Source organism: Struthio camelus, chromosome 2 (genome assembly GCF_040807025.1).
Source record: "Struthio camelus isolate bStrCam1 chromosome 2, bStrCam1.hap1, whole genome shotgun sequence".
NCBI classification, from domain to species: domain Eukaryota; kingdom Metazoa; phylum Chordata; class Aves; order Struthioniformes; family Struthionidae; genus Struthio; species Struthio camelus.
Window position 1 is genome coordinate 173,489,837 of NC_090943.1, and position 20,995 is coordinate 173,510,831.

At 44.7% G+C, this 20,995-nt stretch overlaps 1 protein-coding gene across 39 annotated transcripts in view; it reads left to right on the forward strand.

The window, feature by feature from the left end:
- SCRIB (scribble planar cell polarity protein) overlaps window positions 1-20,995 on the forward strand; it is a 121,548-nt gene that overhangs the window by 77,865 nt on the left and 22,688 nt on the right. For 7 of the 39 annotated variants that reach the window (XM_068933688.1, XM_068933693.1, XM_068933694.1 and 4 more), the window contains 8 exons: window positions 1,366-1,422; window positions 2,226-2,309; window positions 9,588-9,656; window positions 13,821-13,862; window positions 14,746-14,874; window positions 16,669-16,776; window positions 19,948-19,995; window positions 20,243-20,402. In XM_068933688.1, coding sequence (XP_068789789.1) covers window positions 1,366-1,422; window positions 2,226-2,309; window positions 9,588-9,656; window positions 13,821-13,862; window positions 14,746-14,874; window positions 16,669-16,776; window positions 19,948-19,995; window positions 20,243-20,402 — 697 coding nt within the window. The remainder of the gene's footprint in view (window positions 1-1,365; window positions 1,423-2,225; window positions 2,310-9,587; window positions 9,657-13,820; window positions 13,863-14,745; window positions 14,875-16,668; window positions 16,777-19,947; window positions 19,996-20,242; window positions 20,403-20,995) is intronic. The other 32 variants (XM_068933703.1, XM_068933699.1, XM_068933705.1 and 29 more) reach the window with 8 other exon arrangements.

The following is a 20,995-nucleotide window of genomic DNA, read 5'->3' on the forward strand; positions in this document are numbered from 1 at the left end:
GATTGATTCTTTGTGCATTTTTCTATCCTGGTTCTGTGTGTATTTTTTTTTCTAATCTTAATCCAAAACCTTGCTCAGCCGTTTTCAACGATGGGCTTTGAACGCTTCTCAGCTCAGTCTGGGCTGGTTGGCCCTCTTGTCTCTCTTCAACTTAAGACCTCAAAGAAGGATCATGTGCAAGATTACTGTCAGCTTGAACATTCATTTTACAGGCAATACTTGACCAAAACGTGCATAACCAACTTCAGCATAGACTTTAGCTGAAATATCCCTTTGATTTTGTGATCCTCCCGAGTATTAGTGTCTTCTCATGTCACTCATTGTCTGGAGAGTGAGGGTGTGATATTGGGCGCTGATTATTTGCTAATGGTTATGCACAGAAGCCTTTGAAGAGAAGGGCTGGGTGATTATCAGTATTTTCAGTTAGCTCCCTCTGTATTTCTTAAATGCCTCCCACCTCCCATCCCGCCATTGTTGGGACTTCTGGACCATCTGGGTCCTGCTGCTTAGGGGGAGCAGTCAGGAGGTTGGAATACGCAACAGAATAGAAGAATGAAGCTTCGCTTGTGCATGACCCTCACTCTGTGACATAGATGCAGGACAAAAAGTCACAAAAGTATAAATGTGCAGAGGTTGTTCTTTAAGATAAATAACAGACATCACTACCTTCCTCATGAAGCTTGGAAGAAAGCCCGTAGCTGGGGGAAAGCGCTTGTGAGATCAATCACTGGTCACTCCCACATGATATTCCTGTGCTGTGCTGAATGATTGAGAACTGACCTGCTGGTTTCAAGCCCTGCCTTATACTTTTACAATTTCTGTCTCTCTATAGCATTTTTGATTGTGATGCTATAAACAAGCATGTCGTTTTTGAGGTTTTTTCCTCAGTGACAGCCAGGCCTGTGCTACGTAGATTTGTTTTTCCATTCCCTTCCAGCCTCTCCAATCTGTACTCTGTCAAGATGTCTCTTCTAGCAATAAGCAGTCTTCTCCTGTCCCTTGGTGATGCCTCATCTTGTGCTATGTGGAGGGCTTTAGCTCCTTTCTCCCCGAGACTGGCCCTGTTAAGGATGTGAGAGGCACCTGCCCTCTTCCCATCACCTGGTGACACCTTAGCTTATATTGTATGGGGTGTCTGTTCCCATATCTTTTGCTAGCAGTAGCTTAGCTTATGCTATGCAGAATTCCTGCTTCAGTTTCCCTCATGTGTTGGGTTTCTGCTCACCCTTTCCTGGTACCAACCCTGTTTATGCTCCTCTGTCTTCCCCTCTGGAATTATTGCCCAGCATGGTGCTGACCTCTTTTCATCTCTCTTTGCCTGCACTGCTTGGATGCTGCTCTGACTCTGTCCTGTTCTCATGGAAGGAGTGGATGCGTAGGGAACGGGAGGCAGCCACACAGCAACTTGAGGAGGAGGCAGAGGTGAGGAGCATGGTGGGAGGACTGGAGAGTCACAGAAAAGTCAACTGGACTTAAAGGCTGGAGAAATCTCTAAAAGTGCTCTTTCCCCTTAACTTGTTTTCCCTCCCCCCCCCCCCAAAAAAAAAAAAAATTACCTTTAATGTTTAAGAGAAGATATCAGAAATGAAGGAATCTTTTATATGATTATGGAAGAAATGGTAAAAAAACAGTGGCTAGAAATTGAAAGCCAGACAAATTCAAATGGGAAATCAAATTTTAAAAAATTGAACAATAAGTGTGATTTAAGGTGGGAAGATGTACTGTAGGGGAATTGTAGATTCTCTCTTTCAAGGTCTTCAAATCCAGACTGAAAGTCCATCTGGATACTATATGGAGAAAGCTGCTATGGATGTAATGCTCCTTTCTCTTCCTATAAGGGTCTGGGGACCCTTATATGCATGCATATAAGGATGCATACTGGGGACAGGAGGCATGGTGGGGATTTGTGCACCAGTATGTGTTTACCAGGCCCACAGCGGCATATTCTCTATAGTATTTCTGAAGCCCAATGTCTGTCATGTTTCCTTATGGTTGTGTTTGGAACACTTTCAGGTTCATTTCCCAGCAATGGGAATTTCCTGCAGAGTGTCTGGAGATAAGGCCTTGGTTTTACTAGGCCTGTCATCCCGGGGGGTGGTTTTCTTTTTAATTGCTCTCTTTAGTTGATTTCTGGCCTGATCTCTTCCTGGTGTTGTTTTGTTTTATTTTGTTTTTTGTTGTTGTTTCTTTGTTTGTTTTTTGCTTTCCCCCTTGCCCCTCTCCAGAATATCACGAGTGAACCTTTGAGACTGGACTATCGGACCCTGGCTGCTTTGCCCAGCAGTGGCTTACAGAGAGTCAATCGCGCTGTAAGTGAGGGGCCATTGAGGTGTGGGTCCCTATGTGGGGAAGCTGTGGTCAGTCCCTTCCATGTGGCCCTGATGTGAGAGATGATAGTAAGCTCTCCAGAGGAAAACTGGGAAGCAAAACTATGGTAGACTTAAACACTCTCTGAAATATAAGGTAGCCACAACAGAAAATCAGATTAGAATGAGAAAATGAGGAGAGCAGAGAGCCACACTGCTTTCCATTTTGGAAGGGGAAGCAGTCTCTGTAGGTGCTAGGACAAGGAAAAGAAGGCATCTCAGAACAAGGCAGGAAGAACAGCCCAACAGGAGAGCAGGGTAGGTGTGAATGGGACAGTGTGGGAGATTGGAAGGAAGCAACTACTGAAAGTTCCAGAGGAGGGAGGGGAAGACTGATCCTCACATAGAAGATGGTGATCTTATTTGCAGAGCTTGGTTGCAGATTCATTGCAGGGTGGTGTTTAGAAAGGAGTGGGGAAGCAGGGCACTTATGCCAAGAATTAAAGGAAAGTCACAGGTCCATCTAGGACTGCAAAAGGCAAAATGGTAGTGATTGCATATCATAATATAGCCTAGATACAGTCTGGGTACTCCTGCCCCTCTGACCTCTGCATTTCATTCCCTGATACGTAACAGCAGCTCAGCAAAGAGAGAATCCAAATTTCACACGTTGCAAAGTGATATCTGTCCTGTGTTGTTTGGAGTGTCACCTCGCTTCTCCATCTTTGTTTCCTTTGGTATTATTTTGTCTTCCCTGCATTTGCATCATATTTATTGCACTGGGATTCTGCCTGCTCCTTCACTCATCCTCGGTCTTCACCTCCGTTCCTGTTCTGCCGCTGCAGCAAGACCAGCCCTTTGCTAGCATCATCAGAGGTTAAATTACCCTTTGCTCCTCCACTGCTGCTAGACCCAACATTTCTGCATTCCCGTTCCATTGTTTCCGGAATATTTCTTTTACCTTTACTGTCTCCATCTCATTCCTTCCAGACAACCTCAGGCCCTCTTGCTTTTCTGTTTTCACTCTTATTAGAGCTCTGCTTTGCCTCCAATTTTGTCTCATTTTGTTCCTCTCCATACTCAGCAGCTTTTGGGTTTTATCTCCTGGGTATTTACACAGAATAGCTGGTGGCTGTTCACAAAGAAAAATATTATCAGGGAAAGGTTTAATGTATTTTTAGCATCTATTAATGTAACTTAGTAGCTGGAAACAAGGGGAAAGCCAGCCCCATGTAAGCAGCTGCCTGTTTGCTGAACAGCCTGTGTCCTCCAAAGCAGCATTTGGGAACTTCTGCCTTAGTGTGTCAGCCTGGGACTGCCTGGGACTGGAATGTAGGGCTGCACACACTGGAATGCTAGAGTATATGGGTGGCATCTATAAATGTCTCGTTGCAAGGGAAGGGCCAAATAGTGTCCATGTTCATTTTCCTCCAGCTGTCCTTTGCCCAACCCTGTCATTGCTCTGTCTGAAAAATATGTCTATTTAGACTGTGAACATGCAGAAAGAGATATGAGCTTGAAGGACGACAAGGTTTTTACTTTCCTCCAGAACTACACCTAGCCCATTTGGCCAGCAGAAAGGCTCAAACTGGGATCAATTTGGCCAGCAGAAAAGCATGTCATTCAATTATCAGGTTGTCTGTGTCCAGACAGTCTGCTTTGATTAAGATGACTACTGTTATTGCCCTGTTCCCACAGTACTTTTCTATTTCTTCCTGTCTCAAGTGTGACCTTCTCACCAACTACTTTCTTCTCTAAGCAGTGTCCATATATCTTTAGTTGCTGTGTAAATGATAGTTCAACCTCTGACTCTCCCAATGCCAAGGGAAGCCAGATCATCTACATAGATTCCTAGATGGGCCTGAAGCAGTCTTTTATCTAACAGTGCGTTTTAAGAAGACTGGACTCTAATGCTGTGCCTTGATGGGAAGTGTGGCCAGTGCCACCTGGAGTGTCCGTTCCTAACAATCTGGATTCACTGTAGGGAAAGGGTTCAGGTGTTCTTGGGGCAGTGGGAGAAGAAGGCCCCACATCCCTGCTGTTCTTCACATAGTTGAGCAGGAGGAGGTCCGACCCTCTGTCGTGACTCTGCTATAGATTGCAAGTAGAATTTCCGATGAGAGTTCCCTAAGAATCGTGCCTAAAGAAGGTGCAAAATGTTTACATTTAGCTTGGATTATTCTGTATTGCTGTGTATTGATTCTTTTGTGAGCAATGGTTATAAAGGCTTACTGTGATACATGCCTTTTGTGTCTGCATACATTTAAAACTCCAACTGAAAATTTTCAATAGGAAACTTCATTAGGATGCTCTTCTCACTGACACCCTGCTTCTGTGCCAGCTTCTCAGTAACTTGATGTCTGTGGAGTACCCATTTCACAAGAATTTCTGATAATCCCATCCTAGTAATAAAGGAACCATTGTAATCTCTCAATTTTCTGTGTAGCACAGGCTTGAAAAACCTTACCCATGAATAACTGCATCTAGCCACTGCAAAGCGTTTAAAGTCTTGTTTTGCTTTCTGGACTGTGAGTAATGGAAAAGACGTTACATCTCTCAGTAAAGTGTCACTGTGGCTAGTTAATTAACAGTCTATACTTTCTAGTCTGAATCTATTTCTCTGTAATTTCCAAACATTGATTATTTTTCTTTGTTTGTTTGTTAGATTTAAAATTTGCCCCAGAACAAGGGCTGAAACAAATCTAAGTGATGGATCAAAACTGCAAATGCATTTTGTGCTATGTTTGCCTTGGAGGATGCGAGGGAAAACATGGTTGTCGTCTCTCCTGAACTGGGGATTGGCAGAGACAAGGCTGAAAAAAAAGCACGCTACATTGCCAAAATTTTCACTTACCCAAAATAGAAATTGTTACTTGTCTGATAAAAATAGCCCGCTGTGAAGTGGAGGGAACAGGGCCTCCAGCACTAGAGTACACTGCTGCAGTGGTAGTGCTGGAGATTAAAGTGAGGGATGGATGAAGCTCAGTTTTTGCTCTGAACAGAATAGGGTTTTGAGGCTTTCCATGATCGATCAAACGTCATGCAAACCTGCTGGGATGCCCGTCTCCACAGTGCTGTAGAGGTATTGTTTCCTTTTTCCTTGTTGTGTGAGCAAAGTAGCCTGAGTTGATGTTAGGACTCTCATGGAATCATGGTTGGTTGATATTTGTGCTCTTCTGCTTGGCAAGGGAAAATAGCAGGGAGTGGAAGTAGGGTCAGAGTAGCTGGCCGCGGGATCAGCAGACCTACCCTGTGGAGGTGGATTGCTGGAGCCTTCATGATGCATTGTCTTCTGTTTTCCTGAGACAGATAATGTTCCTAAAAGTACTTTTGGCTGGTATAACTTCCTGTGCATTAGAGCTCTTGCTAGTGCAGTTAATGGCACTCAGGAAAAGGAATGGATTTGGTTTTTGTTTTTCTTTCTTTCTCTTTTGGTAGGTTTTTTTTTTTTTTGACATTGTGAAGTGGCATAGCCACATTAGAAAATTTCTAAGGGTAGTACAGACTTCACTGTCTGAAGGAATGTGATATGATCCAGGGCTCTGCCAACTGCTGCTTTAGGTTAGGTTGGGGTTGACAGGTTGAGGGAGGGCCTCAGAAATTCCTGAGCCTCTCAGCTGCCATTGTAGTCACCAGCCCACCCAGCCCTTGAGAGCTATTTTTGTGAGTGCTGCCATTACATGGGAGTTGGAGAATGTGCTCTGAGCAGAAGGGCTCTTTCTGCTCCCTAGCAGGCAGTTGGATGGAAGGAGATTGGAACATTGTTCTCTGATCATTTCTGCTTCCCTGAAGAAGGCTTTGACTGGGGTAACAGACACTCTTCTGTAGTATTAAAAGAGGAAAGGTCAGTGCTTCATCTTGGATGGGTACAGTTTAGCCTAGGCAGAACTGGAACTCTGTTTCATCCCTGCTTCAGTAAGAGCACTCAGAGGGATCTGTGCTCCGTGTTAGCTATTATTTAGCTCTCTGTTACTTGCTGTTGGTGTGTATGATGATGAAGTGGGGCCATAAAAGCACATTGGCTTATACAGGGATGGTGGAACTGCGTGGGGCTAGCAATAGGGTGATATGGTAGAATTGTGTGGAAGTGCATTGGAGCAAGGCGAGAGGCATTTTTTTGTGTGCAGAAGTAGTGGAGCTATGTTGGAAGTATGCTGGGGTGAGACACATGATGACTGGCCTTGTGATGGAGTTGCATTGAGGATCTGCTGCAAGGAGATGAGAGAGGATCTGTGTCTGTGCTGGTTTTGGCAATCACTTTTGCTAGAGGGTTGCAATGTTACTGATGAGCTGCTGGAAGTGCAGGCTGGAACGTGCGTGAGAGTTGGGAGTATGCAAGTGCATGTGAAGTACCTGGTGTATGTATTGCATGAAGACATCAAGGTCCACTCTTGGAAGTAGCATTCAGGATCACCAGCAGACTCGGTGATGGAGTAGAAGAGAGCGAAGGGACGGCAGGGTGGGTGGGCATCAGTGCTGGACTTCTTTTCCCTAGCCTTCATCATTGGTGGTAGCAGCAACTGCTCTATATTTTCTCACTCCTCTTCTTTACTCTGTTCTCTCTATGTCTTTCTGATCCTTTTGTTTTCCTCTCAGCTTGTTCAGTGTAATAGGGCCAGCTCCAGCATGGAGGGTGACTGCGCTATGCTGTCTCGGCCAGTGGCACAGGATAGCCGGGATTCAGACCCAGAAACAGCCGCAGGCCCGATCATCAGAAGTGTGCCTGGTCTTCCCCAGGACCCTGCATCACCTGACAAGTGCACAAGTGGGGCAGAAAAGCCCTTGCTAGCCGAGCAGGATCCCACGGGTTGCCCCCAGTCCCAGGACCAGATGCCAAAGACGCCAGAGCAAGAGTGTATGGTCGACTCTCAGCCGATCCTCTTCAGTGAAAACCCCTTTGTGGTGGCTAACCGAAAGGGGAAAGCAGCAGGCAAGGCTTGTCTGGGGGGCCCACCCCTGGGCTATGGCAGGGGGGGAGTGCTGAAGACCAACCTTTACTCCAAGGCAAGCAGTCTCACAGCATGCTGTGTGTAGCATGCAATCACGCAGTTAAAGCCACCTGCATTCTACTAAACCAATGCGCATGCACTGGACCCCAGATGCCTGGCAGCACGAGGCTTGTGCAGGCACTGGTCCTGCTTAACATTCAGCAATGACATGTTTCTGTAGTGTTGTGTGCAGAGGCTGTCAGTCAATGACTCCAGCCACTAATGTACCCCAGTTATTGCCAAGCGTGCATGCTGCTAAGCCCCTCTTGGAGGGGAGGCAGTGGTTTGTGTGATGGGGAGCAACTCTTTCCCCCCACAACTCCCCCAGTATCTCTCTGGGTAGGCAGGGGTCAGACTAGAAGCAGTGGTGGTCCCTGTCTGCTGTGGTTGTGAGAGCAGGGAGCTGGCAGGGCTTATAGGAGAATGGTGATGGTGTCACACTTATGGATCTGGGCTTGAACAAATAAAGCCATTTTTAGACTTCTGAAAACTAAGAGGCAGCGCAGCTGACAAAGTTCATCTACAGCCCAGGGACCTGCTGTTCTTCAAAGTGAAAGATTTCAGCATTTCTAGACTTTCAGATTTCAAGGGAGAATTTTACTTTTCATTCTGGAAAAATCTGTCTATATTTAACTTTCTTAGTGTTGCACAGCAAACCTTTAATAGAACAAAGACTAGACCCCAAAAATCTCATGTTGCAGATTAGCACCACATCACTCTCCACTTCTTCCATTTTTCTCAGCCTTTTGGGAGCTCTAAAAAGCAAGAGAACCAAAACAACTGCAAACCAACAAACATCCCCTCCCACTCACCCAGAAATAATCCCACTTAGCTGTAGTTCTCTTAGTTTGTAGCCTAGTTCCTTGGTGAGGATTTGTTTTTCATAGATGTGTGGGCATCTAAGGATTGAGAGAGGCATGTAGTGGAATATCTGTAACCTCTCAATAGCTTAAATGCAAAGGCTGTCATTTGGACATTGCAGAAATCCGGTTTTAACGTTCCTGGTAACGGACCAAAAAAGCAGTAGTTAGAAAAAGCACTGATCCTTTTTGAAGGCAGACTTTATGCCAGATCAGGTATCATCAGTCTGGAGGTAGGTGTCACAGTTATCTTAAGCCAATCTAGTTCCACATTGCTGCCAAAAGGGACTGATTCCCCTGTCTAGATGTTCTTCTCCTTTCTGTGTGCTGACACCAGAACTGGAGCAGTCGTATCAGCTGGGTTAGGGAACTGATATCCCTGAAAAAAAACAGTATTTTCTTGGTAGGATTAGTTCTCTGCAGAACAGCTCCCTCCTTGGTGTATTGCAAAGCTGCATGTGCTGGCACAAGGGAAGGGCTGATACCTGTAGCCAGAAGCAGGGTGAGCAAGAACACCCTTTGCAGTGGTGGTGTGGAAGTAGATCAGCTGAGACTGCCACGTTCTCTGTTACTCCAGCACTAAGAAGGGTCAGATATTTTCTGTTCTCCAATATAAACCTCAGGTCACATCTCCTGGCTTGGCCAGTAGAAATGCAATTGTCCAAGGCTGATCTCAATCAAATTAACGTGGTTAGATGATTCACTAGTGCATGGATATGGTATTAATGATCATGGAACCTTAGATTTGCTTAAACAGTTCTGTAAATCTGTAGAAATGACCTTTTTCCATCTTTAGGCTTCCAATTTACTTTTTAAATCATGCTCCTTAATCCCGTGGTTAGACTGTAGGTAATTAGCTGGACTCTGCTCTCTTGTAGCTGTTGAGGCTGGCTGTAGGCTGCCTCTGAGCGTGAGCACTGGCGATCAAGGTTCCTATGGAAGGGATGAGATCCCTGTCTTTCCTATGTTCTAAGCTACTCCAAAGACAATGGATGTGGTTGGGGATTAATCTTGTCCCCTTTCAGTTAGGAATGACTTTTAGTGCTCAGTGTCCATACAACAGGAGGTTTGTCTACACTATGGCTCATTCTGTCAATGGCTAAAGAGAAGTTAAAGGGAAAGGATTCCTGGGGATGTCTTATGAGGCAGAAGGCTTTAACATGATTCGGTTGGCCTTGCAAGGCATTTGGATATGATCTTAATTCTAATTAATGTAATTCTCTGGCTGTTTCTAGTGATTTTTGCAAGTTTCTACCATATGACAGTTGCTGTTGGGCCCAGTGCTAATTCTGCTCCCTTGCTGTGAGGTGGCCTACAGTTGGCTTCAGTTTGGATGTCAGTGCTCTCTTTTGCCTCCTGGTCTCTCTGCTAAGGGAGGTGCATGGGAGTTGCTGCTGTACAGTAACTTTCTGGCTTTGTCTTTTGTCTTTCAGGCTCCTGCGGGCGAGTCTGGGACAGGAAATTCCAGGCGGGAAACCCCCTATTCTCCTGGTAATCAGCAGGTGAGAATGCACCCAGGACAGGCAATCTGGCAAAAGGTAGGGAGGCATGTTTCTGGGGCAAGATGGCACCAGTGCAGAAGGGCAGAAGAAGCTGAGAATGATTTGTGTATTTGAATACCTCTGAGGCAGAGAGGTATACCTCAAGGGAGGCCACTCCAAAACTAGAAGAGCAGCTCTGCTCTTTCAAAATGTCTCAGAGACCCAGGAGTATGACTAGCTAGTCATAAATTCAGCAGGAAGTTATTCCTCTAAAGTTTAATTTAATTATCGGTGTAACGAGCAGGACAATACCTGGAACGCCTGCCTACAAAATGGTGGTTGTCTGTCTTTTGAGAATGGCCTCGCCAATGCCTTATATAATTAATTCTGGCAATTGGTACTTCAGAAGAGATGGAGAAGTCAGGATTCAGAGAAGTGCAAAGATCATCTCAGATCTGGAACCCATTTTGTAGTCTGTCTCCCAGAGAGATGACTAGTTCTGTTTCTGACTGTCAGCAGTCTGCAACAGCTGTTTTGGAGAAAATTCAAGGATCCTACAGCAAACAGTTACAGGTTAACCTACTCTTAGGAAGTATCTTCTAAACTTCTTTAGTTAGAGGCCAGCTTTAGCTCTGAAATGGGAGATTTTTTTGGTTTTTTGTAATTCTTGATATTTTTGTAAGCGTGGCCTCTTCTGACTAGCTATTCTTGCTACCTATATCAACTCTAATCTTTCCTTTTAAATCTTGCTAAGTCCTTGATTTCATTTTTCATCCTGTGGCAGTAAGTTTCACAAATTGGTTGTGCCTTGTGAAAGGAAATGCTCTTGAATGGATTTTCACATTTTTTGCTTTCGCAGTCGTTACATGTCATAGTTGTTATGTTATGAGCTGGAATGAATTGAAAATTGTTCTGTATGCTCTACACCTGGTCATTTTGTATCTGTTGCATGCCTTTTGGAGTGCAACTGCTCTCAAAAAGGACAGTCATGCTCACTTGTCCCACATTCCCAGCTATTTGGTCCTACCAGCTCTGGATCTTACCTGATCTTTTGCTGAGTCAGTTCAGCTCTCTAAGTTGGAAAAAAATGATATGCTTTATTCCTGGGTTAGTTTTTCACCAGCTTAGTGAACTGAATTGGATCATCTTGGGGTTGAGGTGAGCGTTCACACTGATTTCAGGAGAAGGGTCAGGACCATGTGGCTGGGAGCAGAGAATAGGAGAAGGGAGAAGTAGTGAGCAACAGCTCAGCCCATCTTAGATCACAGGAGTGCTTCCTTGGCATATTTTGCCTCTCTCTCAATTCTTGGATCCTGGGAGTTTGAGTGAACACCAAGCACGCAATAAGATTGTGAGAAGATGCTATAGTAGTATACAGACTATAGTAATACATATAGTAATATAGTACAGTAACACTATTTCAATACTTTCTGCTCCAGCTGCTTATATTTACTTACTTGCTTTTCTGACAGCAGTTGCATGTTGATCAGAGTTATATCTTTGGGTGTTTGTAAGTTTTCCTTTCAGCACATGTGGCAAGTGTCTTTGTGATTAGGTTCTTTTATCCAGAAGTGTTTATGCGGTGGGGATGCTACTCCTTTGTCTACAAAGGAAAGAGATCTAGATCTGCATTTGCTTTCTCTTTAAAGGTCCTCAGTTCGCAGTTGAAAAGGAAGCGCAAATCCCCAAGGGTGGCCCTATAGCTGTTCATAGAATGATTTACATTGGAAGGGACCTCTGGTCTAAGCCCCCTCTCAGAGCAGGTTCAGTTGCATCAAGCTGCCCACAGCCATGTCCAGTCAAATTTTGAGTACCTCTAGGGATGGAGAGCCCACATCTCTCTGGATCCCAATGCTTGACTACCCTCATTATGATTTTGGCTTTTGGTTTTTGGGTGTTTTTTTTTTTTTTGATAGTATCTGATTGGAATTTCCCTTGTTCCAACTTGTCATAGGCAGCTTTCATGATACCCCTGAAGTTATTTGCTCATCAGTGTTTTGGCATTGGAGGCTCAGTGGCATGTCCTTGCAATTGTCTACTCTGTGGCAAATGCCATCATCAGCTCTTCTAACTCAGGATAAACTTGCTTGATTCTGCTTGGCATCGGAGGGTCTAGTGGCTTGTCGTTGTCCAACTTCCTGTGGCAACAGAGAAGGTTTGTCTTCTAGTAGCAGCCACTACTCTGATTGTAGAAACGTTTCAGATGAAACTTTGCTCCTTGGACTCTGTGAAGGACAGAAAAAGTTTCACTAATGCATTCTATGGAGGGTGGAGCATGCTGGTAGCAGTTTTGCAGATGCAGGGATGCAGGCATTTGCCTTTCCAATTCTAAGTTGGATGTCTCAAATTTCCTGTTACTTAGCACTTGCTGTAATTTATACTCCACTCTGTCAGTTTAGATTCTTTAGCTTAAGAAACCTGTTGATTAATGTATACAATATAGCATATATTTTTTTCTTGCTTTTCTGTTTTAGTTCTGTGTTCAGAAATGTGTATGCCATGTGAGATTCTATTAATTTCTTAAAACACATCCAATCTCATGAATTTGTCCTTTATTTTAACCTTTTCAGGTCTTTAGCAGTTTTACTCACTGCTTTGAGATCTCCGTTTCTGACATCTACTCTGTATATCGCTTCTGATAGTCTTCTCCCCTTGCATGGTGTATGGCTGTTATAAATTAGTGACTTTGGCACTTGTTCTTAAAGGTGCTTTATTGTCACAATGCTGAATTGTTAGGCTGGCTAATGGCATCCTCAGTCCTGCATTCTGTATATGAGCCTTCTGTCACAATTCATTTACTATTGTTTTTCACATTATTTAATACTTTTTTGATCAGAGCCTTGAACGGCAGTCACCTACATGTCATGTAAGGTTATGTCTGGTAGATTTAGTTCCGTCTTCACAATGAACTTTAGGCAAAGTGGAACAGGTCCAACAGGAGATACTGAAGGACACAGATAATCACGAGCCTTGAGGCTAGTATGTTTTCTGGGGATCCAGGAGGCTGACCTTCAAATTGTTGCTCCAGAGTAGAAATTTCGAGGAATTGCATCACTAATTCTCTACCTCCATCTATTTTTAAAGTAAATTCCTTAAGTTTGACTTCTTATAGTCCTAACAGGATTTATAGGCTTATTTCAGAGCTCTTGGAGTTTTGAAATAATTTTTCAGAGAAATTGAATCCTTTGTCCTGATGATGATCTTGCCTGGCTTTGGGTTCTGTGAGCTTTTGGTGGGGGGATGAAGCAGGCAGGGGTGGGGGGAAGGAGCGGTTTTGTGATGGGGTTGTGTGTATGTGTGTGCATGCATGTGTGCACGCGTGTGTGCGGAGGGGCCATCTTCATGGCAGACAGCGAGGAGTTGTGTGGACACTGACAGTTCCGGGCAACTTGGGAAACTGCGATGTTTGCGCTGGGGAGAAGGTGCTTGTCTCAGCCTCTCACATAGGAAACCTGGTCTCTTCGTTTTTCTTTCTGATTCTCTCCCCTGACGATTCTCCCTGGCGTTGCCCCTCTCCAGACACCTGCAGCCTCTCGGCCTGCTCACCTGTCAGGCAGGGAGACCCGCTTTGTAAGTGCCTGTTGGTGTGCAGTGTGTGCCACTGCTCTGTGCTGCTCTCACCTGGCACCGCTGCTCTTAGCCCCTGCCTCCAGCTCCGCGCTTTCCGGCTCTCGGGCTTGGTGTGTGCTGGGGCCTGCACTGCGGAGAGCAGCTCTCAGGACAGCAGGCCCACACCAGAGGCTGTTCCCTGCTAGCTGCTGCTGAGATGGCATCTGTGAATGCTTCCTGGCAGAGAAGCTGTGGTGCTGATGGCTTTGCTGAAGCTCAGTAGCAAGTGCAGGGGCAGGGGTTATAACACAGGCCAGGATCAGTTGAGCTGGAGCAGAAATGGAGCGGGGGGGGGGGGGGGGGAGTCCGTGCCCAAACCTGCACAGAGTCTCGCGTGTGTCTTCTCACACACCAGGACAAACTGGGAGAGGTTGTTCATGTGGGAGGGCTCTGTGCTGCTCCCCATGTGAAGAATAAGGTATGGGGGAGTTGGTGTGGGACTTCCAGGCTTTTTCCTGTATGAGGTAGGGGCAGGGGGGTTGGTTTGGGAGTTTTTAATGTCTGTTTTTATATGGAGCAGGGTGAACTAAGGAGTTCCTGTATTGACAGCAAATTTACCCTTATTCCTGTTTTCAGGCTTCCATTAATTTCATTGCATCGCAGGATGACAGCAAATCAGTAAGTACATCTGCCGTGAGATCTTATTGTAGTGTCCCTATGTTTCCTCCTGCATTTTGAGCTTGCCTCGTCCATCTATGTGTGCTCACTTCCAGCCCTACAGACCTCACTATTGGCTCTTGTATTCTCTTCTTTAGCCCACCATTATACCTGAAGTTTGTACAAATGCACTAAGCCTTAAATTTTCCTGATTTGAAAGCTTGATGCAAGTATTTTTGCAGCTTTTATTCCTGTTTACGCTTGCAGCTTTCACTCATGTAGTTTCAGCTGGCTCACTCAATTCCTACCTCTGCTCTCTCTGGTATCTGATGTTTTGTTCCCTTCCGCACAACATCCAACAGTGATGGCATCTAGGTCAAACCTCAGACACTTTTTTCTGCTCCTCACTCCTGCCTGTGTTTGCATTTCTAACTGGAGCCCTAGTTGGGGCTCAGTTCAGTTGCACGCCAGGCTTTTGCTATTACCCACTCCTGACTGGTGTTTCCCAACTGCATCTCCCATTCATGATGCTTGCATTCTCCCAAACTGACGTACTCATGCCATACCCCTCCGACCCTTGCAGCTGCCTGCTATTATGGCAGATTCTTGTGTCCTGGGCTTACCCTTTGGGCCTCATCTTTACCCTAACTAGTCTGAAGCTCAAGCTCTCTGCCTGTCCAAAATACTTCCACCAGAGGCATTGCCTGCTATTTGCTTCAGTAGCTCTTCCTCCCAGGCTGGTAGAGGGAGTTAGTAGCACAGCTGAGGAATTGAGCTCAGATGCATGGATTTGCCTTATTCACTTGCATGTCAGAGCCATCTTGCTGTCCTAACTGCTCATTTCTCTTCCCTGCCTCTCTTCTCTTCCTCTGCCCTTTCCCCTGTTGTGTGGTATTGGCACAAGCAGACCAAGCCAGGCGTCATTCAGCCTCTCTCCCGAGTGCGACAGAACACTGCCTCACGTAATTTGGAGGACGGGGACAGCCCCAATCCCTTCCAGCAACATGAGCCGTGCTTCAATATCCAGAACTCTGTAAGTGACCTGCAGTTCCTTCTTGCTAAGCTACATCTATTTGTCCTAGGCTGTGGTGGTGCCACTTTTTCTGGCAGGTAGGCTGAACACACCTTCCTTGCAGGTTAAAGATCACATACCTTACCTAAGGCTGTTCTTGACTTTACATCAGCTTGGATGCCTCAGTCAAGAACCCATACTCCTGACAAGCAGACTCATGGTCAGTGCATCCCATTCAGCTTTCTAACAGGGATGAGCCTCACCAGCCTGCCTTGTGTCTTCACTTACCATTCAAGAAGTTTGCACTGTTGCAGCTGGACTGTGACTGAAATCTGCTGAGCAGTTACAGTTTTAGATCCTTCTTTGTAGATGAGGTGCTGCATTCTGATGCATAAAACTTTCAGAACCTTTGTGTATCAATGTCTTGCATCTGGAAGCAAAAGCCAAGACCATCTTGCTGGCATCAAGTTTTGTGATGTGCAAAATTATTGTTTTTGAAAGATTCATGTGCTCAGGGCTGTAAGTTGGTGGGAGAGAAGGATTCAGGTATTCTAGTCTTTGCCTTGGTAAGAATTGCCATGTCAAAAGACTTGTATACCAGCAATGTAGCCCTTCCCTTTTTATTGATGCCTATATGATGCAATACCAAATTAGAGACCTGATTTGTAGACAAAACCAGACAAGCAGCTGTATCTGATCCATATCATTGGCCAAAATTCATAAATTTTACAATCTCTCTTCTAATCCTGATGTGCTGCCCTTCAATCTAGGCAGAAGGGAACACCATCAAACAGCATAGTTTAGCCTTGGTCCAGGAAGAACAACTGCAAGCACCAAAGGCTGAAATAGTAACTGAAGTAACTAAAGGGGATTTGATTTGAAGTAGAAAGGAAGGTGGTGGTGTCATGGTGTCATTTCCCCCTGCCGCCATTGATTTTTGTGATGCTTAGAGCAGGTCATCCCAACTCTTCTTCCTTGCTGGATGTGATGGGGGGATCACAAGAGCAGCACAGATAAACGACAAGCAGGAGGAAGGTCCTCTTGGACCTCATCAGATGTTTCTCTGAATAAGTAAAATTCTATGAAGGGAAAATTTGAGGTTAAAGATAAGTTTTCTCCATATTATAGAACCCTGAATGGGATGTTACTTTGGTTTAGGAGGCTGTGACCATTAGCCTTGAAACGTGTAGAAATACATGCTGGGGGTTTTATAAACAGAAGTAGAATAGCTCCTGCAAAAACAAAAATAGAATGGGTCTAATAGATCCCTTCCCATGAGGAAGATCCCTCTATCAGAAATGGCCAGACGAGGCTTATCTTTCATGCTGTAGTAACTTAAATCTGGCTTGTTCAGCCCTAAGTAGGGATCAGAGTCAAGTATCAAGAGCTTTCCTGTTCCAGCTCCAAAGTCCATTGATTCAAGATAAATGCTGGTGGAATTGGGAAGAAATCCTTGAGGACCAGGACAGCAGTGTGGCCCCTTGACCAGGAGGTCAGCCACAAAATTCTGGTCAGGTCGGTGAGAACCAGACCTGTTCCAGAACTATCCAGAAGATACCACCAGAACTATCATTCCTCCTTTATCCAAGCAATAAAACAGGGGTTTGAGTACTTTGGAGATACGTGTGCTGCTCTGTATAGCGTGCAAACAATATGCTGCTCACCTTTCTGCACAAGGCTGCAGGAACTATCCCTTACATATTCCATTCTTCAGGCTTTGCAGGCTGATGATTGTGCTGTGTTTCTTCCATGTTCTTTTTTTTTTTTTTAAATGACATCTGTGGTTATTTTTACATTTTATCTTTGTCCCTGTAGCCAAAGCCGCCTTCACCCCCCTCTCCTGATGAGATCCCCATCAATGTCAAGCAAGCATACAAGACCTTTGCAGCAGTACCCTTGTCACACCCTCTGCTTGAGACAAAGGTAATTACTGGTGGTGGCTGGATGGAATGTTACAGAAGCAGTGGAGTAGACAGAAGACTGAGCATTGCGGGTGAGCAGGGGAAGAAGGAGGGTAGGAAGGAGATAGATAGTGATTTGTTTCCTCCAAGGAAAGCTGCCATGAGAGAGGGACATATTGAGGTCCCTTGGAACCTGGGAGTCTACTCAAGTTGCAGGTGGTCACCCTGCAGAGTCCTATCAATAAATATTTTAAGTTCTGAAAGCTCATCAAATTTCATGTCCCTATTAGTCCTCCAGGACATTACAATGCTGTTGCATAGCCTTCCTACCCTGATATATAGAAACTTTCTGAACTTCCAGGCTCCAAGGCCAGGCTATACCTGTTCTGAGGTGTTTTTTTTTTTGCACAACTTTTTCTCTTTAACTTAATCAGGATTATCCTTCTCCCCTCCTTTCTCCCTCCCAAGTATTTGAATCGTAGAACCATTTAGGCTAGATGAGACTTCTGGAAGTCATCTGCTTCAGTCCTCCATGCAAAACAGGGCCACCTTTCAAGTTATATCAGGTTGCTCAGGCCCGGTCCAGCTGAGTTTTGAATATCTCCAAAAATGGAAGTTCTGTGGTCTCTGTGGGCAACCTCTTTTAGTGTCTGACCACTGCTGCTGTGAAGAGTTTTCTCCATATATTTTATCAGAGTTTCCTTTGCTGCAACTTGTGGCTGTTGCCTCTCACCTCTGAAAGGAGTCTGACCTCATGCTCTCTCTAACCCCCCGTTTGGTAGCTGGAGACAGGAGTTTGATCCCCCCACTTAACTTCCTCTTCTCCAGGCTGAAGAAGCATGGGTTTTTAAACCTCTTTTCATACTTCACGTGCTCTAGCCCCCTAGGATCATTTGATCTTGATGGTCCTCCACTAGACTTGCTGCAGTTTGTTAGTACCGTTCTTGTCCTGGACACACTGCTCCAAATGTGGTTTCAGAAGTGCCAGAGAAGGGAGAAGGATTGCTTCCCTGGACCTTCTGGCCTCACTCTAGCAGCCCAGTATGCAGCCAGCCCTCATTCTGCAAAGGCATAGCACGGACCTGTGTTCAACTTGCTGTTGATGCATCACCCACCCTGTCTTTCCTGCCTGCCCTTCCTGAAGAGCTTGTATTCATCCATGGCAGCACTCCAGTTATGCAAGCTCTCTGGAGCTGTCTGTTTGTAGACAATCATACCATTACTTCATTTACTACATTAAAGAAGCAAAACACTGTCCTTATGTTTGAAAAGACCCTCTGTCCTCTTGATCCCCTTACTAGCTTTTCTCTTCACCTTTCCTATCTGAATGCTCTTTCTGGCACATCTTTGATGCAAATGAGAACTCCTGTTTCAGAGAAGATTTCATTCTACTTTAGTATTGGTTTTTTTGCTTTCTTTCTTTCTAAATCCTCATTGACAATACCTTTCATTATCCTTCGGTGGGTCACTCTCATCCTTTTCATAATCATGCTATGTTGGGAGCTATGGTTACTCTGCAGCGACTTGCGATGGCAACTTCGTGTTTTATCTAAGCTAATCCTGTCCTGCTGCTGTCTGCCTTGTCCTGCATTGGTGCTCATCTGGCCTTCTGTTGAGCTGGTTTGGTAAATTAAAATGGCTGACAACTCTTTGTTCATTTGTTCTTTGAAGGGTTGATTTTTGGCCATTTCTAACTTAGACTGATTTACTCAGAGTTAGATGACTGTTAGTGGAAGCAAGCTTAAGGAAGCCGTTAGGACCTGCCTCTTCTGGCATTAGCCTGCCCACCGGATAATCTGATCAGAGAATCTGATCACCAGATTCTCGTGAATCAGATTGCACCTTCTCCATGGAGGGTTTCTCCTTCATAGTCTCCAGATAGTGTGTTCTGGTTTAAGACACAATTATTGATCCTGAAATAGATCACCTTATATTTTGCAGTATTCAATTATGTTCATCCTCATCAAATCAACCTGTCCTTCTAGGATGATTTCCAAACCTTTTCAATGTTATAGTGCTTGTCCTCATTCACTATAGTGGGATGAATGAAATAATTTTCAGAGGATTCTGTAAACTGCGCATTCGTCTTCTGGCCTTTGTTATTCACAAATTTTATTCCTACCTTCCTGGTGTCAGAGTCAAATTTTGTAATGAAAATTTTGTAATGAAAATGTTAAGCATGATTGGTCCCAAGACTGATCTTCAAAGTCTCAGACTAATCTATGTGTTTCCTTTTTCTCAAAAGTTATTTGTCTTATCAAAGAAGGATATTTTAGATTAATCCTGATCTCACCTTTTTTTACTTTTTTCCATTTACTTCCATTTTAACTCTTTTCATCCTTGAATATTTATCCCAGAGCTTTGTTCACTGTTGAACAAAATATCAACAGTGATACTTTTTCCCCGCCCCCAGTATCATGCTCCTTCTACAAAATTAAACTTTCTGTAAGGTTTTGGATTGCATTTGGATAGAGCTGAAATTGAAGGTAATCTGCTTGCTCTTTTCTTGTGGTTTGTTTTCATTTATGTAGTTAAAAAAACTATTTCTTATTTTTTAATTATTGTTGGCAGTTCTCATTTTCTGGTTCATGATAGATTTCATTGATCAGTTGCTTTTTCTGGTCCCTGTAGTTGTCTTTCCAATATTCTGATTTTTATTCTGTTAAATATGAATTTCATTTTTCCCGGACAGTGTTTCCACTTCTTTGAGGTATATTTTGGGTAGTTGCTGAATCTTTGATTGAAAGAAAGCCTAAGGCTTCTCCATCCTAAGTTGAGCCTTTGGCTCCAGTTTATTTCACATAACTGTTTCCCCATATTTTTCAATTTCCGCCCTTTTAAAATTGAATTATTTTTTTTTAATTTATCCCTTAAGTTAAGTTAAATCCTCATTAGTCATGATAGCCAGATCTAAGGTGGCATTGTCTTGTGTTGATTCTGGGACTGTTTCATGAGCCAGTCTGTCAGCTACTGTCCAGGAGTCCCTGGGATCTACTGCTGTTAATAAGGTGTCTTTGTCACTCAGTTGAGGAGCTTAGACTGTCATCATAACAGAACTCCTGATAGTCTGCCTCTTGCTGTCTCTCTTTTGACTAAGAGCACGAGATCGGGTGTGAGAGAGAAAGAAAGAAAGAAAGAAAGAAAGAATAAGGAGTGGTGTTTTCAGAACATACCCTTTTCTCTGTATCCTTAGGAATTGCCTGGTCAGACCAGCACAGAGAAACCCAGAACCGCCCCAGAGGTGAGTTCTGTTTGTGGAACTGGACATTGGATGGGGACTTCTGCCATTCAGGCCTTGGGGACTGTGAGCATGGGAACCAGATCCTGATGTGGGCATGCAGGGATGGCTTGGGAGGAAGAAGAGGGTGTTGATGTTGGCCATGTGGCTGGGGTTGGCATGGGTGAAGAACCCCCTTCAGGGTGGGAGGTGGGGGGAAGGATTTGGGTCAGCTGCTGGATAGACAGTGTGCCTCGTGTGGTTGTCACAGGTGCTGCTGCCAAGTGGACTGCACAGCCCAGAGCAGCGATCCTTCCGTGAGAGACAGAAGTATTTTGAGATTGAGGTGAAGCAACAGCAGATGGATAAGCCTCCCAAGCGTGTCTCCTTGGTAGGAGAGGATGACCTGAAGAAGATGAAGGAAGAGGAAGGTATGTTAGAATCTATGCAAGGAAATTTGGCCTGCTCCAGTGAATTCTTTCTCAATGGAAGGCAAGTGAGAGGGCACACACCAGGAATCCAACACCTCCAAAAGCCAATGAGTGGTTATTAATAAGGCTTGGTGATAGCTTGAGGTACTTGAACTTTAAGGAGCTGTGTAGATGCTCCACTGTTGCCATGCAGACTAGTGGAGGTGCTGTCTGGACAAGGTCCTGGGCGATGTGCTCTAGGTGAGCCTGCTTGAGCAGAAGGGTTGGACTTGATGATCTCCAGAGGTCCGTTCCAAGCTCAACCATTCTGTGATTCTAAAAGTATTTAACAGAATGGGATAAGCAGAGTTATTGCTTTGCAGTTATGTTGGACAGGTCAGAATACCTGTGTGCTTGTAGGAGTCTGTAGAGAACAGCCTGCTCACTGGCCCCTTTTGTCTCTCATCCTCTTGTGATTTGTGTGTCTGCTTGCCTGATGGTTCCCATTGGTTCAATGCCATATGTGGGGCCCTATCACTGGCACTCCAGGCTGTATTCCCTCAAGGAGGCAGGTGGGAAGGTCAGGCACAACACATGTGCGTGCAGATTCTTAG